Source organism: Natator depressus, chromosome 1, assembly GCF_965152275.1.
Source record: "Natator depressus isolate rNatDep1 chromosome 1, rNatDep2.hap1, whole genome shotgun sequence".
NCBI lineage: Eukaryota > Metazoa > Chordata > Testudines > Cheloniidae > Natator > Natator depressus.
In genome coordinates, this window is record NC_134234.1 from 331,327,031 (window position 1) to 331,346,385 (window position 19,355).

The 19,355-nt window shown below is 42.9% G+C and overlaps 1 protein-coding gene across 2 annotated transcripts in view; it reads left to right on the forward strand.

Moving 5' to 3' along the window:
* GRM3 (glutamate metabotropic receptor 3) overlaps positions 1 to 19,355 on the forward strand; it is a 151,361-nt gene that overhangs the window by 76,315 nt on the left and 55,691 nt on the right. For both annotated transcript variants that reach the window (XM_074942572.1, XM_074942573.1), the window contains exon 2: positions 17,192 to 17,795. In XM_074942572.1, coding sequence (XP_074798673.1) covers positions 17,298 to 17,795 — 498 coding nt within the window. In that variant the 5' untranslated portion in view covers positions 17,192 to 17,297. The remainder of the gene's footprint in view (positions 1 to 17,191; positions 17,796 to 19,355) is intronic.

The following is a 19,355-nucleotide window of genomic DNA, read 5'->3' on the forward strand; positions in this document are numbered from 1 at the left end:
AGATCTGAGAAACAAAGACATTTGGGTGGGGGCCAGGGGGGAGAGTGGGGAAAGAGTTGTGCTCAGGCTGGAAAAGGGATCTCGTCTGTGAATATGGTGTCTGAAGATTTAAGCTGCAAGCAAGGTAGCTAACCTTCAAGAATTTCTGCATCCTGCACAAAAGCAACATTTAGGGTGAGAAATTACTTCTTGAAACCAGTCTCTTTAAGATCTTAAGCTTAGTATGTGTGTTTTGTTTTATTTGCTTAGTAATCTGCTTCGTTCTGTTTGCTATCCCTTATAATCACTTAAGATCTGCCTTTTGTAGTTAATAAACTTGTTTTTGCTTATTATAAAACCCAGTTTGTGCAATTTATAACTGGGGGGGCAAGAAGTTGTGCATATCTTCCTCCACATTGAGGGAGGGAGTGACTTTATGAGCTTACGTTGTACAGATTTCTGAGAGCTGCTTGCAGATTCTGTGTGATTCTACAGCTGGTGTGTCCCTGCCTGTGTGTGTGTGTTGCCAGAAGCCGGAGAGCCTGATTCAGCAAAACAGGGAGAGGGAGCGCAGACTAGTGGAGCAGGCAGGCTCAGTGAAACCCCAGTACATCAGATGGCATGCCAGACTGGGGGTCCAACCTGTCACAGCTATCTCAAAACAGAAAGCAGCATTTAGGAACACAGAATAGAATTCCCTATGATCTTCAGGTAGGGTTTTTTAAATACAGTACTTGCTTCGTAGGACAACAGATTCTTTTTACTAGTGTGTGCATTGTTAAGAAATCAGTGCAGTGCATGGAAATGTTATTATATAATTTTATGCCCTCTTCCAGCATATCTCTACACTCCGATCACTAGTATTTTCTGGTTAGAGGATGAGATAGTCAAGACTCCGGGATCTGTTTCTAGCTTGACCACTGATTGCGTGATCTTAGGCAAGTTACTTAGGCCCAAAGTTTCAAACATGGATGCCTAAAATTAGGTACTTAAAATTCATGCTGAGGCACCCAAGTTTGACAATTTTAGCTTAATCTTTCTGTGCTTCAGTTTACCTTATGGGTGAAACAGACAAAATAATATTGAAATATGTCACTCAGAGGGCTGTTGCAAGGGTTTAATTAGTTAAGGTTTGTAAAGTGCTTTGATACGAAAATGTTCTTACTTTCTAGGCCAGTCCTGTAGTGTTGCTTGTTTCTCAGTAGATTCTGTATTAGTGCTATTTCCTGCTTCTCAGAACAAGTTTAAAAAAATGTTAAGACAGGTATAGAAGATAGAGGATCTTGTTTTTAAATCAACCTTCCAGGGTACTTTTTTTTTTTTTGGCAGTAGAAAAGATAATTCACACCTTCCTCAGCTGAATGAGGAGGATAAAAACAAAGGGCCAGATCCCCAGCTAGTGTAAATCAGTATAACTCCATTCATTTCAATAGAGTGAAAATGATTTACATCAGCTGAGGACCTGGCCCAGTAATATGCTCTGTCATCTGCACAGTAACAACTAGTCCCTAGTTTATAGGTGAGGGTAGCTTTTGTTTCCAGGAAAATTCTGTGCCATTAATGATTAAAACATAAAAGCAGTAAGCACAATTCACAATCAATTATGTTTTATTAATGTTTTTCTAATACACGCCATAGCCCAGCAATCATGAGCCTGTTCAAGAGAGCTGTTCTAAAATCAGCTAATAGCAGAATGTAATTTGCAACAGCTTCTGCACACTTACAAAACACTTGCTCTGTTAATTGTGATTTCACACTCCACTGAAGGCTGGAGCCTTGAGGTAACATTCATGTGATGGAACAGTTACCAGTCTGTGGTTTGGTGTGGGAGCATTCCTTATTATTTATTATTTTAGGATAGGCTACAGTAGTTAATTTCAATTTTTTTAAATATTAAAAATAAACCTAGCAGAGACAGGCCCCTTATCAGTTGCTAAACACTTTAATTCTTTCCTTTCCCCGCGAACCTAAACAGGAAAAGTATGTCTCCTGGCTCTGATCTCTTTCACTCACTCACCATTGTTACCAAGAACAATTATTAATAGTAGTATATGTATTACAACAGAGTCATGATCAGGGCCCCAATGTGCTAGGTCTGCGCAAGCACAGAAACCATCCCTGCTCTGAGTCGACTAAAGGGAGCTAAAGGGAGCAATGCTATTCCCATTTTACAGATGGGGAACTGAGATACAGAGGAAATTATGTCTAAGATTTTCAGATGTCTTCCAATGAGCATAAGGGATCAACCTTCCCTAGCCACTTTGGAAAATCCCAGCCTACCGATCTTGCCCAAGGTCACACGGGGAGTCAAGGCCAGATTCAGAGGCAGGCGACTGCCTGAGGTGCTGTGTGTGGGGGTTACCAGGCTCAGGGTGATGTATGGGATTTAAACATTTACCAAATGGAGGAGAGGCAAAGACGCTCCTTGCCTGGGGTGCCAGGGAGTCTGTGGCAGAGTCAGGAACTGAATCCAGGTCTCCTGCATGCCAAAGACACTGAGGAAAATTGCTCTCTGTTCATCCTTACCTACAATCTAATTTAGTAGCCCAGGCTTTCGATATATTGCTGCCAATCCTCATTTTCTGCATTAAACGCCTCAATTTCCCCATAAATGGCCATTCGTGTTCTGACACTCTTCAGGGTTACCTAAACACTGCCACCTGCTTACAGCATGAGCGCCTGGTCTGGGCCCACCAGGGGATACCCTCCCCAGCTACTGGCTGTTAGCAATACAGGGGATCCACTCCGGGCTTCACAAGCCCCTGCTCTTTCTCCACGCAGGCTCGCAATTTACACCCTGCACTTTGTTCCACTCGACTTATCACCCCAATCCCTTATCTTCTGGACACCCGCAATGCCTCTGTGGAAGGAGTGCACCCCAGGTCACCACTGGGCTTTGCACAAGGCACTTACACGCATCTCTAGTAAAACCACATTCAAGTTTATTTAACAGAGCTTGAGACAGAAAGTCACAAGAAAAGCAGACATAAGGGTTTGGAAACACAAGTAAAAGAAAATCATAAAATGCGTTCTGTAGCTTATACTTATTAACAACTTACTTTCCTGTCTAATAACGTATTTCTTACCCATGGTAAGTCTTTATAGTGTTGTCCAGTTCAGAAAGCTGGGATCCACCTTTCAGGAGATAGAGCCTCTTTTCTGTAACAGATACAATCTTGTGCTCTCTCCTCTTCTCTTAGACATTTACAGACTATTGTTACTACCCAAGGTGGGTCCCTATTCAGAAACTTTTCTTCGGGTTCTTTTGTCTTTGTAAATCCTCAAACCTGCTGTTGGTCCAGGCAGTAAACACAGGGCTGGCTGTACAGATGTCCATTGTTCTCAAAGTTAGCCCTGAGGCCCGCCTTGCGTCAGGTGACAAGTTGCACTTCAACAGTTTAGAAACCCAATATCCTACATGTTACAGAACTAAAATTATTTCCAGTACAAACATTGCGCAGTAAGCCAGAAGCTGGGTGAGGAAGACAAGGGTGGATCACTCCAACTGCCCTGTTCTGTACACTCCCCCTGAAGCTCTGGTACACCCACTGTTGTAGACAGGATACTGGGCTAAATGGACAATTGGTCAGGCCCAGTATGGCCATTCTTATGTTCTTAATAACCATGACAATCAGCTAGCTCTTACCTTTCATCGGAGACCACACACGACCCCTTTTGAAGACATATTGAGAAGATGGCCAAACACATAGGCACTAGACCTACCTGGGTATGCCTGTGTCACACTCACATTTTTCCTCATCACCAGTTTTGCAAAGGGAACTGTTCAGTCAACAAGAAACACAAGCTACTTACAGGACTGAACAAATGCCATCAACAAGTTTAGGCTTGAAATGAAATGAAGGTTTCTAACCACCAGAGGAGTGAAGTTCTGGAACAGCCTTCCTAGGGGAGAAGTGGGACCAAAAACCTAACTGGCTTCAATAGTGAGCTTGATACATTTAGGGAGGGGATGGTATGATGAGCCTGCCTAAAACGGCGTGTGACCCATCTGTGACTGCTAGTAAGCAAACATTCCCAATGGGCAGAGATGGGACACGAGATGGGGAGGGATCTGAGTTACTACACAGAATTATTTCCCAAGTGTCTGGCTGGTGGGTCTTGCCCACAAGCTTGGGATGCAACTGATCTCTGTATTTGGGGTCAGGGAAGGAATTTTCCCCTTCTGCAGCCTGGGACAGGGGTCACTTGCAGGTTTAAGTTAGTGTAAATGGTGAATTCTCTGTAACTTGAAGTCTTTAAATCATGATTTGAGGACTTCAGTAACTCAGCCAGAGGCTACGGGTCTATTACAGAAGTCGGTGGATGAGGTTCTGCAATGTGAAGGAGGACAGATTAGATGATCATAATGAGCCCTTCTGTCCTTAAAGTCCACAAGACTGCAGGCTGGAAACATGCTGCTTTATTCAACCACAGAACAAAGTGGGGGACATGGAGGGGGGGTGGGAGAGAAATCCCACTGGCTTAACAGGAAGTAACGAAGGGATGGAGATGACTCTATCCCATAATATTCTGAGTAACCCAATTAACCCCTCGATGACCACTTTACTTTAACCACAAGTCCATCCTCATACAGAGCAGAGACTTGAATACCACACTGCCATGGGTAATTCCTCATCATCTACACACAAGGCTCTCATTTAATACTCTGGGCTCAAGACTCATCGCTCCTGAGCTGTATTGGGGCGAGAACAAGTAGTGGTGAGAGGCAGTCATTGGGGGCCTCCTTGGCTGTCAGGACAGAGTCCTGCTACTCCAGGAGAGCGGCGGTAGTCTCTGCTGCCCTAGCTGATGTGTAGGGGACCGGCCCAGGCTCATGCACTGCCTTTCCCGGGGTAGTAAGCACTGCTGGAAACATCAGACAGCCCCCACCCCCCACCCCCGCATCTGCATTAGAGAACATTTAAAGGCAAATGTAATTACAGCTGCTAACTGCACAGGAGCAGTCTAGGAAAGGGACTTCCTGTATCCCTCCTCTGGGCAGAGAGCCAGCCATAACATGGGCCTCTTGCTGTCACACAGGAGAGCTGTCTTGGCAGAGCAGTGGTGAAAGTGAAACTGGCAGATTCAAATGTCGCTATCTGGCAGAAGCCATGGCTCTGCCTACACAGCAGCTGGGCTGGAGGGTGAACAGCAGCTCACAGCAAGAACTGGGCTCAAGAAGACCTCTGCAGATGTTCCAAAGAGCTGCCAAATGATCACGAGCAAAGGAGAGGGATTGGGTTTACTAGGAAAAGACAGGAAGACACTTCAGAAAAAAGGAAAATGCTAAACGTTTGTCCAGTGAATCAAGTCTTTGGTACCCAGTCCTGCAGACAGGGAGAGAAGTGAAGGGGGTCATCTGGTATCTGTATCTGGTGACTGTGCCTTCTACCTCGTCTCTCTTCCTTGCCAGAGATTTCATCTCAGACCAGAGCATAGAGACATCCCTAAGAGCACTGAGGGACAAATCGCTTTCTAGTGTTGGGCAGGATACACACCCCTATATTTATACTGGGAGCGCTCACTGGCCTTTGGCCCCATTGACCATACTGTGCTGATGACATACATACAACAGCTAGCAGGAATAAATGTGGTAGCACTGTATGGCATCCACAGGTTAAAAAAGGTCATGATGGGCACCTGCTTCTCCTCATCTAATGGAGGTCCTCAGTATTCTCCTCCTTTCGCCTCGCTGATTTTATGAGAGTATTTAAAGTGCTACCAAAACACAGACAGCACTTGTCTGTGCGTTGCTTTCTCCACTGGTGCAGTCTCAGCTGTCACCAGTGCCTGGAAGAAATAAGCAGATGGATGAAGAGAAGCAGGCCCCAGCTTAATCTAGGAAGGACAGAAGGGATGATGGTGGGAAGGTAGTAACTCTTTGAGGGACTTGCAAAGACTCTAACTTCACTTTACATCAAGGTCGTCACACCACAAGACATCCAGATGGCGCAAAGCCTCAGACTCATGTTGGGCTTCCCACAACTCCTCAAAACACTCAGATTGCTACAGTACTGAAGAACGCTATCTTCCATCTTCAGCTGGCCAGAAGACTGCACATCCTCCTTGCATTGGAGCAGATGGCCATTTGTGATCCACATACTACTGCAGAAAGAAAAGGAGTACTTGTGGCACCTTAGAGACTAACCAATTTATTTGAGCATAAGCTTTCATGAGCTACAGCTCACTTCATCGGATGCATACTGTGGAAAATACAGAAGATGTTTTTATACACACAGACCATGAAAAAATGGGTGTTTATCACTACAGAAGGTTTTCTCTCCCCCTACCCCACTCTCCTGCTGGTAATAGCTTATCTAAAGTGATCACTCTCTTTACAATGTGTATGGTAATCAAGGTGGGCCGTTTCCAGCACAAATCTAGGTTTTCTCCCCACCCCCCTCCCACACACCCCCCAAACCCACTGGGGGGGGGGGGGGGGAGAAAACCTGGATTTGTGCTGGAAACGGCCCACCTTGATTATCATACACATTGTAAGGAGAGTGATCACTTTACATAAGCTATTACCAGCAGGAGAGTGGGGTGGGGGGAGAGAAAACCTTTTGTAGTGATAAACACCCATTTTTTCATGGTCTGTGTGTATAAAAACATCTTCTGTATTTTCCACAGTATGCATCCGATGAAGTGAGCTGTAGCTCAAGAAAAGCTTATGCTCAAATAAATGTGTTAGTCTCTAAGGTGCCACAAGTCCTCCTTTTCTTTTTGCGAATACAGACTAACACGGCTGTTACTCTGAAACCTGTCAATCTACTGCAGCTCACTCTGCTGGGGCCGAATGTAACCACTACACCCAAGCCTCAGCAGGTACTGAATGCAGCACTCTGCTTCACAGAGCAACACAGGCCAATGCTTCCACATTGCATCAATGTTGTATAAACTCCACTGGCTCCCCTTTATTGATCGGAGTCCGAACATACAGGGTCCCTTAATGTCTGGGAGCTGGCTAACTCCAACAGTGTCCTATCAAGGGCTTCTATGTCTCCCTCTCTTTGTGCAAAACCACTTAGGCTCTTTTTTATATACATATCAACAAGATCATCGTAGGGTATAGTCTCTGAGACAAGGACTGAATTTTAATTGTATGTCTGCATCATACCTAACAAAGAAGGGCCCTGATCCCTGATCTGGGCCTTGGCATTACCACAGTGCTAATACTAATAGACTTTATTCTGAAATAACTATTTGTTCTCTCTAAAAATATAAGGTAACATTTATAAATGCAATAACATATTTCAAGATGGGCATATGTACAGGAATAACTCACACTTGAGTCCACCTTCTTTGGCATAATACCTCCTGTCTTGTGTGTTATTCCATCTTTTGAAGCCTTTCATAAACTTTCTGGGAGTTTTGACTGTAACGTCTGCTCTTCTATGATATGCCAACCATGTGATGAACTTGTGTAATTTTACTTGAGGCTTCAAATTTCAAAGCATGCAAAACCATTAATAATTAGATCCTAGGAGAAAAGTGATGTTGCGAAAGGGCAGAAACTGCTTCAGATCAACACTGAAATTCATTTCTACGTACTTGGAAGGCTACCACTCAGCAAAGAGTTTGCATAAAGCTTTTAATTTATGGTGGAAAAAAAGCACATTTTAGGTATTCCACATTTTAATCATGTCCTTTTTGCAATATATCAGTTGTCAATCGAGTACAAGAAGGCACTGATTCAGTGTTAAATTTCCACACATCTTTTTTTCCCATTTATAGTATATTATCAATAATAATAGCAATACCAACCTCTATTCATCAGTAGATGTCAATGTGCTTTAGTAAGGAGGTAAAGTATCATTTGTCTGTTTTACAGATGGGTAAACTGAGAGGCACAGAGATGCAAAGTGACTTACTCAAGGTTATCCAGCAGATCAGTGGCAGAACCAGGACTAGAAAACCTACATCTCCTGAGTCCCAGACTAATGCTCAATCTACAAGGCCATTGTGCGTCCCCAAACTAAACCAACCTTCTCCTAGAGAACTAACCACCAGAGAGGAAAACTCCTAGTGTACCAGAGCCTCAGGTGGTATAAATTGGTGTAGCTCCTTGGAAGTCAAAATTATGCTGCCCCAATAAATAAATGTCATGGCATAAAGAAAATAAAGCATCTTGAGCTGCATCCTCAGCTGTGCAAATGACAATGGCTTGATTCTATAAAAAGGGATCTATAAAATCTTGAATCTATAAAAAGGGAAATAAGGACAACCCAGGGAATTGCAGACCAGTCAGCTTAACTTCTGTACCTGGAAAGATAATGGAGCAAATAATTAAGCAATCAGTTTGCAAACTCCTAGAAGATAATAAAGTGATAAGTAACAGTCAACATGGATTTATCAAGAACAAATCGTGTCAAACCAACCAGATAGCCTTCTTTGATAGGGTAACAGTCCTTGTGGATGTGGGGAAGTGGTAGACATGATATATCTTGATTTAGTAAAGCTTTTGATGCTATCTTGCATGACCTGCTCATAAACACACAAGGGAAATGCAACCTAGATGGAGCTATTATAAGGTGGGTGCATAACTGGTTAGAAAACTGTTCCCAGAGAGTAGTTATCAGTATTTCACAGTCATGCTGGAAGGGACTGGGGTCCCGCAGGAATCAGTTCTGGGTCCGGTTCTGTTCAATATCTTCATCAATGATTTAGATAATGGCATACAGAGTACACTTATAAAGTTTGCAGACGATACCAAGCTGGGAGGGGTTTCAAGTGCTTTGGAAGATAGGATTAAAATTCAAAATGATCTGGACAAACTGGAGAAATGGTCTGAAGTAAATAGGATGAAATTCAATAAGGACAAATACAAAGTACTCCACTTAGGACGGAACAATCAGTTGCACACATACAAAATGGGAAATGACGGCCTAGGAAGGAGTACTGCAGAAAGGGATCTGGAGGTCATAGTGGATCACAAGCTAAATATGAGCCAACAGTGTAACACTGTTGCAAAAAAAGCAAACATCCTTCTGGGAGGTATTAGCAGAAGTGTTGTAAGCAAGACACAAGAAGTAATTCTTCCGCTCTATTACATGCTGATTAGGCCTCAACTGGAGCATTGTGTCCATTTCTGGGTGCCACATTTCAGGAAAGATGTGGACAAATTGGAGAAAGTCCAGAGACGAGCCACAAAAATGATTCAAGGTCTAGAAAACATGACCTATGAGGGAAGATTGAAAAACTTGGGTTTGTTTAGTCTGGAAAAGAGAAGACTGAGAGGGGACATGATACCAGTTTTCAAGTACATAAAAGATTGTTACAAGGAGGAGGAAGAAGAATTGTTCTTCTTAACTCTGAGGATAGGCAAGAAGCAATGGTCTTAAATTGCAGCAAGGGAGGTTTAGGTTGGACATTAGGAAAAACTTCCTGTCAGGGTGGTTAAGCACTGGAATAAATTGTCTAGGGAGGTTGTGGAATCTCCATCATTGGGGATTTTTAAGAGCAGGCCTGACAAACACCTGTCAGGAATAGTCTAGATAATACTTAGTCCTGCCACATGTGCAGGGGACTCGACTAGATGACCTCTCGAGGTCCCTTCCAGTTTTTTGATTCTATGTTCTGCTTCCCTAATCTGCCCTTAACGTTTTAACTGGATATAGTAGCCCTTCAGTGCTTAATTTGTGCCAGGGCTTGCCAAGGCTGAGCCCTGGCACCTCTAGGCTTGCCGTGTCCGTTATGAAAGTAAAAAAATTGCTTGAGCCCTGGCATCTAATTGCTTGAGCCCCAGCACCTCTTTCATTCCAAATTAAGCACAGTAGTCCTTACTTCCTAATGAATGATGTGTAGTGCTGCTCCTCCTCATCTGCTGCCACCTTGTCAGACCTCGAAGGTGGCTGAATTCTGGAGATGTTGCGGAGTGGCAAAAGAAAAGAAAAATGAAAAAGTGAAGGAAATCAACTAAACCATGGACATCACGGTTCCATTGCATTTGCTGGGTAGACAAGAGAAAAAGGGAGAGGAGGAAATGGGAGAAAATGAAATTTCAAAATGTTTTAAAGACAATGTTTAGCCAAAAAAAATCCCTTTCCAAATGAAAAGAACTTCAAAATGTGGAACGTTTTCATGGAAATGTTTTTTTCTTTTTTCCCCAACCAGCTCTAGTTTCTAATACACACAAATTGATACCAATCCAACAAACCACTCAGGGTGATTTAGGATCTGATTTTCAAAAGAGCACAGGCCCAGATTTCCAAGTGCTCAACACTTGACTGGAATCAGATTTTCAACAGATGCCAGCAATCTGGCTCCGATTGTGAATGCAGTGAATGAAGCTAAATTGATTACACCCATTTTAATTCTGAATAAGACTGTCCAATGGGTTTAATGCAGTTTACCTAATCCACTATAAATTCTCACCTTTAGTTAATTCAGATTAATTTTCCTGAATATTCCTGTGTAAACACACCCATAGATGCTTATGAAAATTGCACACTTAAGAACATGCTTAACTTTAAGCATGAGTAGTTGCATTAAAGTCAATGGGACTATTCACATATTTATGTGCTTTGCTGGATTGTGGCAATAGACTTATTTTAATAACTGTATAATTTACCCCCTTATGAGTCCCCCAAGACATCAAAGGCACCAGTCCTCAATGAGGCAAACAGAACTGAAACACAGTTTTTAGCTCAACTGACCTTGAGATACTGAATAACAGGCCAAATAAGTTAGAAAAATTTTCTACAAGTGAAAACACCTTATATTTTGACTCCCCATATCTCATGCATGCTTTACACAATTTCCTTCTGTCTTTCCAGAAAAATTCAAAGGCATATGCTCCAGTATGTGAAATTTCTGGCAGTTTGGTTTAGTTTCAGCTAAGTTATGTGTCAAACCCTGGTGTTTCATGGAAAGTTAGCTTCAGCCATAACTACAGAGAAAATGCAATTTTGTTTCCTTTACCTTGTCATCTATCGGCAATTTTCCTTTTTCTATTCCATCCAGGTCTGAGCTATCAGATTTCAGGCAGCCACTATCAGTATGTGAGTAATTTGTGTACCTGGCATATATCTGTCACTCTGATGCTTGTGTTTCTGTGAAAAGGCTTTTACAAAAGGTGACTGGATCTCTAATTATAACGAGTCAGGAGATTCAGGCTTGTCCATCACTCACTTCCAGTGAAGTGAGGTACCTTATTCTACAGAATAGTGCTCATCAAGCATTAAGGTCAAGTTCTGGCAGAGGCAATATAAATGAGCCAAGTGTGTTGGATTAGCAGTGCTAGCATGTTGGTAGTCCATCATTTTCAGGAAGGGCATAGTGTAACATTTAACCATGTCAGCACTTGTGAATCGGTCTTTAGACACATCAAATTTCAAGGAAAAATAGAATTTTGTCTAGAAATGTACTTCAGTAGAAAAAGGCACCTATCTTATGGTTTGTCTACATGGCAACTTAGTGCATGGCAAGCCGGGGTGACAATTAAGAAATATGCCAGACTGCACTTGGATTTCACTGCACTGTAGCAGCAGCAAGCTGGTGCACTATAGATGCACACCCTGCCTTGCTGCACAGTAATTTGCCTAGCAGACCGTCCCTTAGTTACCTGTGCCAGTAATTAATAATACCATCAAAGTCAGCAGTTGCTGTTCACCCCTGTGCCAAAAAGTAACCAAACACAGTAAAATCAAACCCACGTGCTAACCTTCTCCACTGCAGACATCAGCTTTTGCCGTTCCAAAAAAAAAAGATGAGCCATGCAGAATGCCATGAAGATCAACAAATTCAGACTACTTCTGATCTGGGGAGGTTCCAAAGTGGAGGTACCTTCATAGAGAACAACTTACCTCATGATTAATGGTATTGGAGACAGTTGATTGAGCTAACAGCCTCAGCATGGGCACCTGACCTTCATCCATTGCCCAGAGGAGATCACCGGCTCATGCCGCTATTGCGGAACACTCCAGTACCCATGTGTGTAGCCAGATTGACAAGGCTCAAGGAGATCCGAGGCACCGAGGTGCTCAGAGAGTTCTCACTAGAACCTTCTCAATAATCTTAACCAAAAACGGAAGATTTGAAACTACGTGATTGTTAAACAGATTGTGATTGCCAAGCGTTGGTATTGTTATGCGGGAGAGTGTTGGAGGCCATCACAGACCGCACTGAAGCTAATGGCTATGCTAGCTACCGTTCATTCAGGCTAAACGGAATAAGCAATTAAGCTCCTTTGTTGAATATATATATAGCTGAAACAACTGAAACCACCGCCCAAGGTGCTGAGCCACATGGAAAGACCTGAGCAAGAACTAACTCAGGAAGAATAAGAATTCCCTGGGATTGATTGAAAACACAGGGGCTGGGCACTGATTGGGAGCCTATATCTATTTTGTCTGGCTTCTCATTTCGGTATTTGGATTGATTCTATTCTAACAGAGGGGCCAAATTAATTTTCACCATGAATCTACCTTTCTAAAAAAGGCCTTACAGCTAGAGATGCACCAAAAATGCCCCAGAAAAACTAGTAGCTGATGAGTAATCTCATATTGGAGACAGCACCTAGTTAGTAGCTGGGACACTAGACTGGGAGATGGGAGATCAGGATTCTCTTTCTGGGCTCTGACACTGACTTGCTTTGTGACCTTGGGCAAATCCCTTCATTTCTCTTTGCCTCTGTTTCCCCGCACTTTGTCTATTTAGACTGTAATCTCTTTGGGATAGGGACTGTTTCTAAGTACATGTTTGTACAATGCCTGTCACAATGGGCCCTGACCTCAGTTGGGTAGTTAAATGCTATCACAGTATCAATGTTTGACAGATAGGTTTCAGAGTAACAGCCGTGTTAGTCTGTATTCGCAAAAAGAAAAGGAGGACTTGTGGCACCTTAGAGACTAACCAATTTATTTGAGCGTAAGCTTTTGTGAGCTACAGTTGCATCCGATGAAGTGAGCTGTAGCTCACGAAAGCTTATGCTCAAATAAATTGGTTAGTCTCTAAGGTGCCACAAGTACTCCTTTTCGTTTGACAGATAGCCACTCCCATTTGAAACAATATTCAAATGCACCATCTCAGAAAAGCGTTTTAATGTCAGCCAGCGTGGATTTGGGCAGAATGGTGATATCACTTCCGGAAGCACGCGGCACAATTCAGCTCTGAGTTAGTGGGTGCTATTCCAACTGCAGGGAAGGGAAGAATATGGCCCACATTCTTTTACATGTAATACTGCCAGGCGTGACTTATGTATATTGCAGAGCTAACACACCCTGAACCAAGCAAGCATGTCAGAGGTGTCTGTCGATGGAGATGTGCAGGAGGGAAATTAAAATCCTAGCTCATCTTTGCTAACAGCTTCAAACCAACTTTTCTTCTTCACAGCCAGCACTCTGCAGGAATCCCCACCTGAGCATCTAGCCACCTGAATCTACCTTGCTGCTTAAGGCTTGTTCTTTTACTAATCACATAGCCAAATGGAAAACATTTGCTCCTGTAAGCATCGCCCCTTTGACAGTCCTAGAGGGAACAATTTTTGGCAAGCTGCCCCTCCCCTTCTCAGACTGATATGTCTGCCGCACTTGTTCTTGTGGGCAGCGCAGTGACACAAAAAGAACCCAAAGCCACACGGGGCTCCAGGAGCAATGAGAAGGAAGAGGTTTGGAAGTGAGGTCGGCCAGTTTGCAGGATGAGAGAAGAGCTGTGCCTGCAAAAGGGAGTCTTTTTTTTTAACTGAAAATTATGTTCCTGGTTAATATTTAAAAGCTAAGAGACTGAATACCTGAGAGGCAGTGATCATGTTTTCCTGGGAACCAGGAATCTGCCCCCGCGTTCCTGTCCATTTTATAAAATACAGAATTTTTCCCTGGCTTTGGACTCCGCTGCAGTTTGGAGACCTGAATGAACCACTGGCCTGCTGAGTGGGGCTAGCTAGCCTGTGTACATCAGGAACCAGCCCCCCCTTAGTGTGTCAGATGTTGTCAACCTTCTGTCCCCTCACAGACCTCCCAGGGGGCACCCCATCCTTCTCATGACAGAAGTCCTTTGGACCAGCATGTAGAGTGCCAGAGAACTGAGATGGCTTGACAGAGGAGAATGAGTGGGCCTACCCCCATCTCTCTCCCTTCCACACCCACTCCCCGATGCCCATGGAAAATGCGAACCCTTGCCCCTGCCATGTTTCTCACTCGAAAAAGCTGGTAGCCAAAGAAATGAATGTGAATGATGAAAGGCTGGAATAAAGCTGACACTTTGCAGGATTGCTCATTCCAGATGAAATTTATCCCAAGACAGAAGGCCTGCCCATGTCCCTATATACCACCTAAGATGGCATTGATGCACAGGGCCTTGTGTAGGTTGTCTATGGGATTTAGAACACAGGGTTGTCTCTAACTAGACATTTCTGAGGGGAAGTTACTTGTTCCCGACAGCCTTGGAGTGCTGTTGTGACAAACTGCTTTTGATATTACCCCATAAAACCCTCAAGGAAAAGGAGAAGGTAGGTGTGGGAAGGAAGGGTGGCTGGCTATGGGACTGGCAGAGAGCTCAAAAGATCTGGGTTGGATTCTGAGCTGAACCACAATAATCTTCGGTGAGTCATTCATTATTATTGGTATTACTGTATATTGCACTAGGCTCTGTACAAACACAGGACAAGAGACAGTCCTCACCCCAAAGAACTTGAAAGCGAAGTATAAGACAAGAGACAACAAATGGATACAAACAGATGCAGGAGTACAAGGAAAAAATTCACTAGCATGATAAGCAATGGTCTCAGCAGCCTCGCTCAGCTCCCATTTAGCTACATAAATAAGTAGCCAGATTTTCAGAAGTGTTCAGTTCATTGGGTATGGAGCTCTTTTGAAAACTTGCCCATAAACTGTGGGAGCTGCGGAGTGCAGAGTTCTTTTGAAAATCTGCTTTTTATGTAGGTGTGAAAATAGGAGCTAAGCTCTTTTCAAAATCTGGCCCCCCAGCAGAGGAAGTGAGCCATTGAAAACCTGGCCCTTAAGCTCTGTGCCTCAATTTCCCCAGCTATAAAATGGGGATAACAGTCTTCATGGGGCTGTTGTGGAGATAAATACATTAAATGTTTGTCGTGGCCCTAAGATACCAGGATGATATAGGCCAAACAAATGCACAGAATAGATAATGCATAGGAAATCTCAGAGCACGTTATAGTCCAGAGAACAGATTACTACCATGAACTATGGAAGCAGATCTGATTGAATTATAAACTGCCAATAATTTATCTGACAATTTTGTCCAATAAATTATTTGCAAACAAATATTTTTCATTATCTGAAGCACTCTGAAGATGGTTGAATAATATTGGGCAAATAATTTGTTCGACTGAATTTGATGTTGAATTATTTGTGAATATATTTCTTTTGTTATTCCTACCAGCTTTCCCCGAGTAGATGTTAACTTGAGAAGTTCTTTTCCTGCATTGATTAAAAAACCATATGGCTGATTGCCTATGGTTAGGGGTGAAACTGTTTGTTTGCAGCTGACATATCATTTACCGGCGAATGGAGAACTCGGCTGAAATGGGCTGCGGTTCAGGCTATATAGACATCATTATGGCTATAAAGAAGTATGTTTAAATGTGTAGCTGGCTTGCTACTGACTTATGATATAAAGATGCTGGAGTAAATATAAATAAAATTCTGTCCTTTGTCAGAATCTGATAGAGCAATATAGAAACTCCCCCAGGATAAACAGCTGCATCGGAATAAGCTTGTTCATCCATCTTTCAGTGTTAAATTTGAATTGTCTCTTTAAATTTCTTAGCGCTCTGTTTTAAATAATGCTAAGTGTTTCTAAATTATACACAGCCCTGCAAGTCTAATCATAATAAATTTTGCTTTAAGGAAAAGGTAAGTACGGTAATGAAATATTAAAGTGCTCTACTTAAATATTACCATGTTTGATTTTTTAAGGACTTGGAGTTCAAGGTGGCCACATTAGTCCATGCTGTAAAGAGACACTATCAAGGAGTTTACAGGCAAATATATATATAGCATGAGACTGCTGTAGCATAACATGGTGAGATCTAAAGGTTTGATCCTGCAATCACAGAAAAATGCCCATTGACTTCAATGGGAGTAGAATCAGCCCAAATATATACATGCTTGGATGTCTGTTCTACCCTTGACCCATGCACTGAACTATGATTAACATTAAAGTGAGCACGTTCAGCCCTAGGCATTTTTCTGCCTCGGGCAAACTTCAATATGCGTATCCTTTCTGTTCTAGCTCATCTTCTTTGCTTTTACCTTTTACTTGAGTTATTTTCTTGCAAGGTTTTTAACTTTAAAGACAAATGATCAGGTGTTTTAGGCACTAGACCATGAGTCACAAGATCTGGGTTCAGTTTCCAGTTCTGTCACAGACTCACTGCATGTCCTTGGGCAAGTTTTTTAATCTCCCTGAGCCTCAGTTCCCCCATCTTTAAAATTGGGTTAATAATATTTCTTTTCTCCCATCCTTTGTTTATCTTGCCCAGGAAGGGGAGCCAGAGCCTCCCTCCCACAATGTCTCCCTCCCTCAAGCCAGGCAGAAGGTGGTAGGGATGTACCTCCCCTTCCCATGGAGGGTGGGGCAGCTGGAGTTCAGCCTGGCACTTTGGAAGAAAAGGTCCTCTGCTGAGCAGAGCAACAACTAAATACCCAGCACCGGCAGACCCAGCTGGCAGCAAGGGAGAATTCTGAAGCTGTGGGAGGGGCAAGTGGGATCCAGTGGGTGGAGCTAGCTTGAACCAGGAAGGGAGGATATAACCTAGGGGAGACTGACAAGTGCAGTGAGACACAGAGGGAGCTGCAGCCTGAATGGAGGGTGGAAGGAAACATAAGGGCAATACGACTCTCAGAGTAGGGGAGACAGCAGAAGAGCATTGAGTGTGAGAGAGAGCTAGATATGAGGGGAATCTGCTTTATTTATTCTTCATCTCCTGTCCTAACTTGTTGCTTAACAGCACTCAGCAACATTCCACATTTGGCTCGTTTCACCCCAGAGTTGGTTGTTTTTCTATGGAACTTTGTGTATAGTTGCTGTGTAAAATTTGTTCAGCTTGTGAAGCAATTATGGATCCTTTGGGATGAAAGGCACTATGCACATGTAAGCTGATCTTATTTCTCATTGCCGGAGCTTTCCATTTTCCCAAACCATGTCCTTTTAACACTGCTCTGAATGTTTTATTGATGAAAAGAACATAATAACTGATGTCTCCTTTTGCCTTTTCTAATTCCTTTTGTCTATTTAGGGGCTTGATGGAAAGTCTTGTTGGCTTGTTCGTCCCTTGCTTGTGGGACAGCACTTCACATTTAGCAATGGGTCAAGAGGACTAAGGGGCACGTCTACTTCTGCCCATGCTTCTTAAAGCTGCCAAAACAGGACCAATGAAGATGTTCACCAGGCTGCAGGTGCTTGCCCTGGCTTTGCTCTCCAAAGGAGTTTTCCTTTCCCTAAGTGACCATAACTTTTTAAGAAAGGAAATTAAGATAGAAGGAGACTTAGTCTTAGGTGGTTTATTCCCAATTAATGAAAAAGGCACCGGGACAGAAGAATGTGGGAGAATCAATGAAGACCGAGGCATCCAGCGCTTGGAGGCTATGTTGTTTGCCATTGATGAAATCAACAGAGACAATTACTTGCTCCCAGGAATTAAGCTTGGAGTTCATATTTTGGACACATGTTCGAGGGATACATATGCTTTAGAACAGTCTCTGGAGTTTGTCAGAGCATCTTTGACGAAAGTGGATGAAGCGGAGTATATGTGTCCCGATGGATCTTACGCCATTCAAGAAAACATTCCATTACTCATTGCAGGTGTCATAGGTGGTTCTTACAGCAGTGTCTCCATACAGGTAAGACATTTCAAAACGTACACCCTCCGGAGAGAACTATTCATCTTGAGCTTCCCTGAAAGAAAAACCTACTAAATACGGTACAGATCATGGGTCAAATTTGTTCCTAGAGCCAATGAATTTACACCAAGGATGAATCTAAACCAAATTGATTTAAAAAAAAAATCTGCTATAACTTAAATATGGGTAGGCTGGACATTTCCTTTAGCAATAGTAGAACCTGTGGGACTTTGTGATTTTGAAAAAATTAGATAATATATTGTAAGCTTTGACTTTCCCAGAACTTTTTTGAATATCAGGATTTTTTTTTAAATCTCAATTCACACCATTGTTTTCACATGGAAGTTTAACAGCACCATATATATTTCTGAGTAAATAGAAGCCTTTGTCGTGCAAATAGTAAAGATGATTTTTAAAGTAATTCTTGCCCTAGGCCGACCAAAGAATAAATAAAATAAAATATCATGTAACAGCCCAAAACTTGCATTACACCAGAACCAAAGGGAACTTGACCTCCAGACATTAGAGTTTTGCATTAAGGGCCTGATCTAAAACTGACTTAAGCCAACAGAAGTTTTTCCACTGTCTTCAATGCTCATTGGATGAGATCTTATATCTAGAAGCCACAATTTTAATGGGTTCTACATTTGCTGTGATTTCTTTATGTCTTTGTATTGTTCCTGATAAGAATGTGTTTAACTCTCTGCTGTGTATGAATGGGGAAGGTGTCTGAAGAGGTGCCTATAAGGGTAAGTGTTATAAGAAGTCTGACTACAGCTGATTAGGTTTTAGCTTAATTAGAGAAGAGACACTGACTTTTTGTTCTGTACATCAAGTGAATGCAAAGAACAAATATTTTCCTCCATTTTTTTACAGAGATTCTGCCTGCTCCTCTACCTATCTAGTATGTCTACCGCACCCATTGCCACAGTGTCAGGGTGCTGAGACTTCCAAGCTTCTTCCAAAACATTCATCTCTTGCCTCAGAATGCAATTCCCGTCACTATAAAAGTCCTCTTGCATCTTTGGGGGAGGCTGATCTATTTTCAGTTCTTCTCTGCTGAACCAAAATCTACCCCCCTTATTCACAAAGGAGCCGTGTTTTACTCCTCAAACAGTCCCATCTAAACAGAAGGGACAACCTGTCAATAAGGTGCTACACACTGTATTATATCAGTATCAAACAGGACAAAATCCTGCCCTGTGCTACTGGCGGAGAAAGAAGTCATAGGGACCTTCATCTGCCCCTTGCAGAAACAGGACAGGATTTCAGCTAGTGCTAACTTCAACTAGCACTAAGGTGAGGGATTGACTGTCACCTTAGCCAGCACACCAAGGCTCCACTGGCTTGGGAGGACAGCCAGGTCCCTATGCTAACATCACAGAGTTATCATGAGTTCAGAATGGCCACTAAGAGAGAATACAGCCTCCTCTTTTTGGCCCAGACTGTGGCCTGTTCGGCATGCTCACGCAGGAGAGTTATGGGGGGAGGAGAAGGCTCTGGAAAGCTGCTACCCCCTCCCGCGTAAGGCGTGGGTTGAGCTTTGACTCTACCCCACAA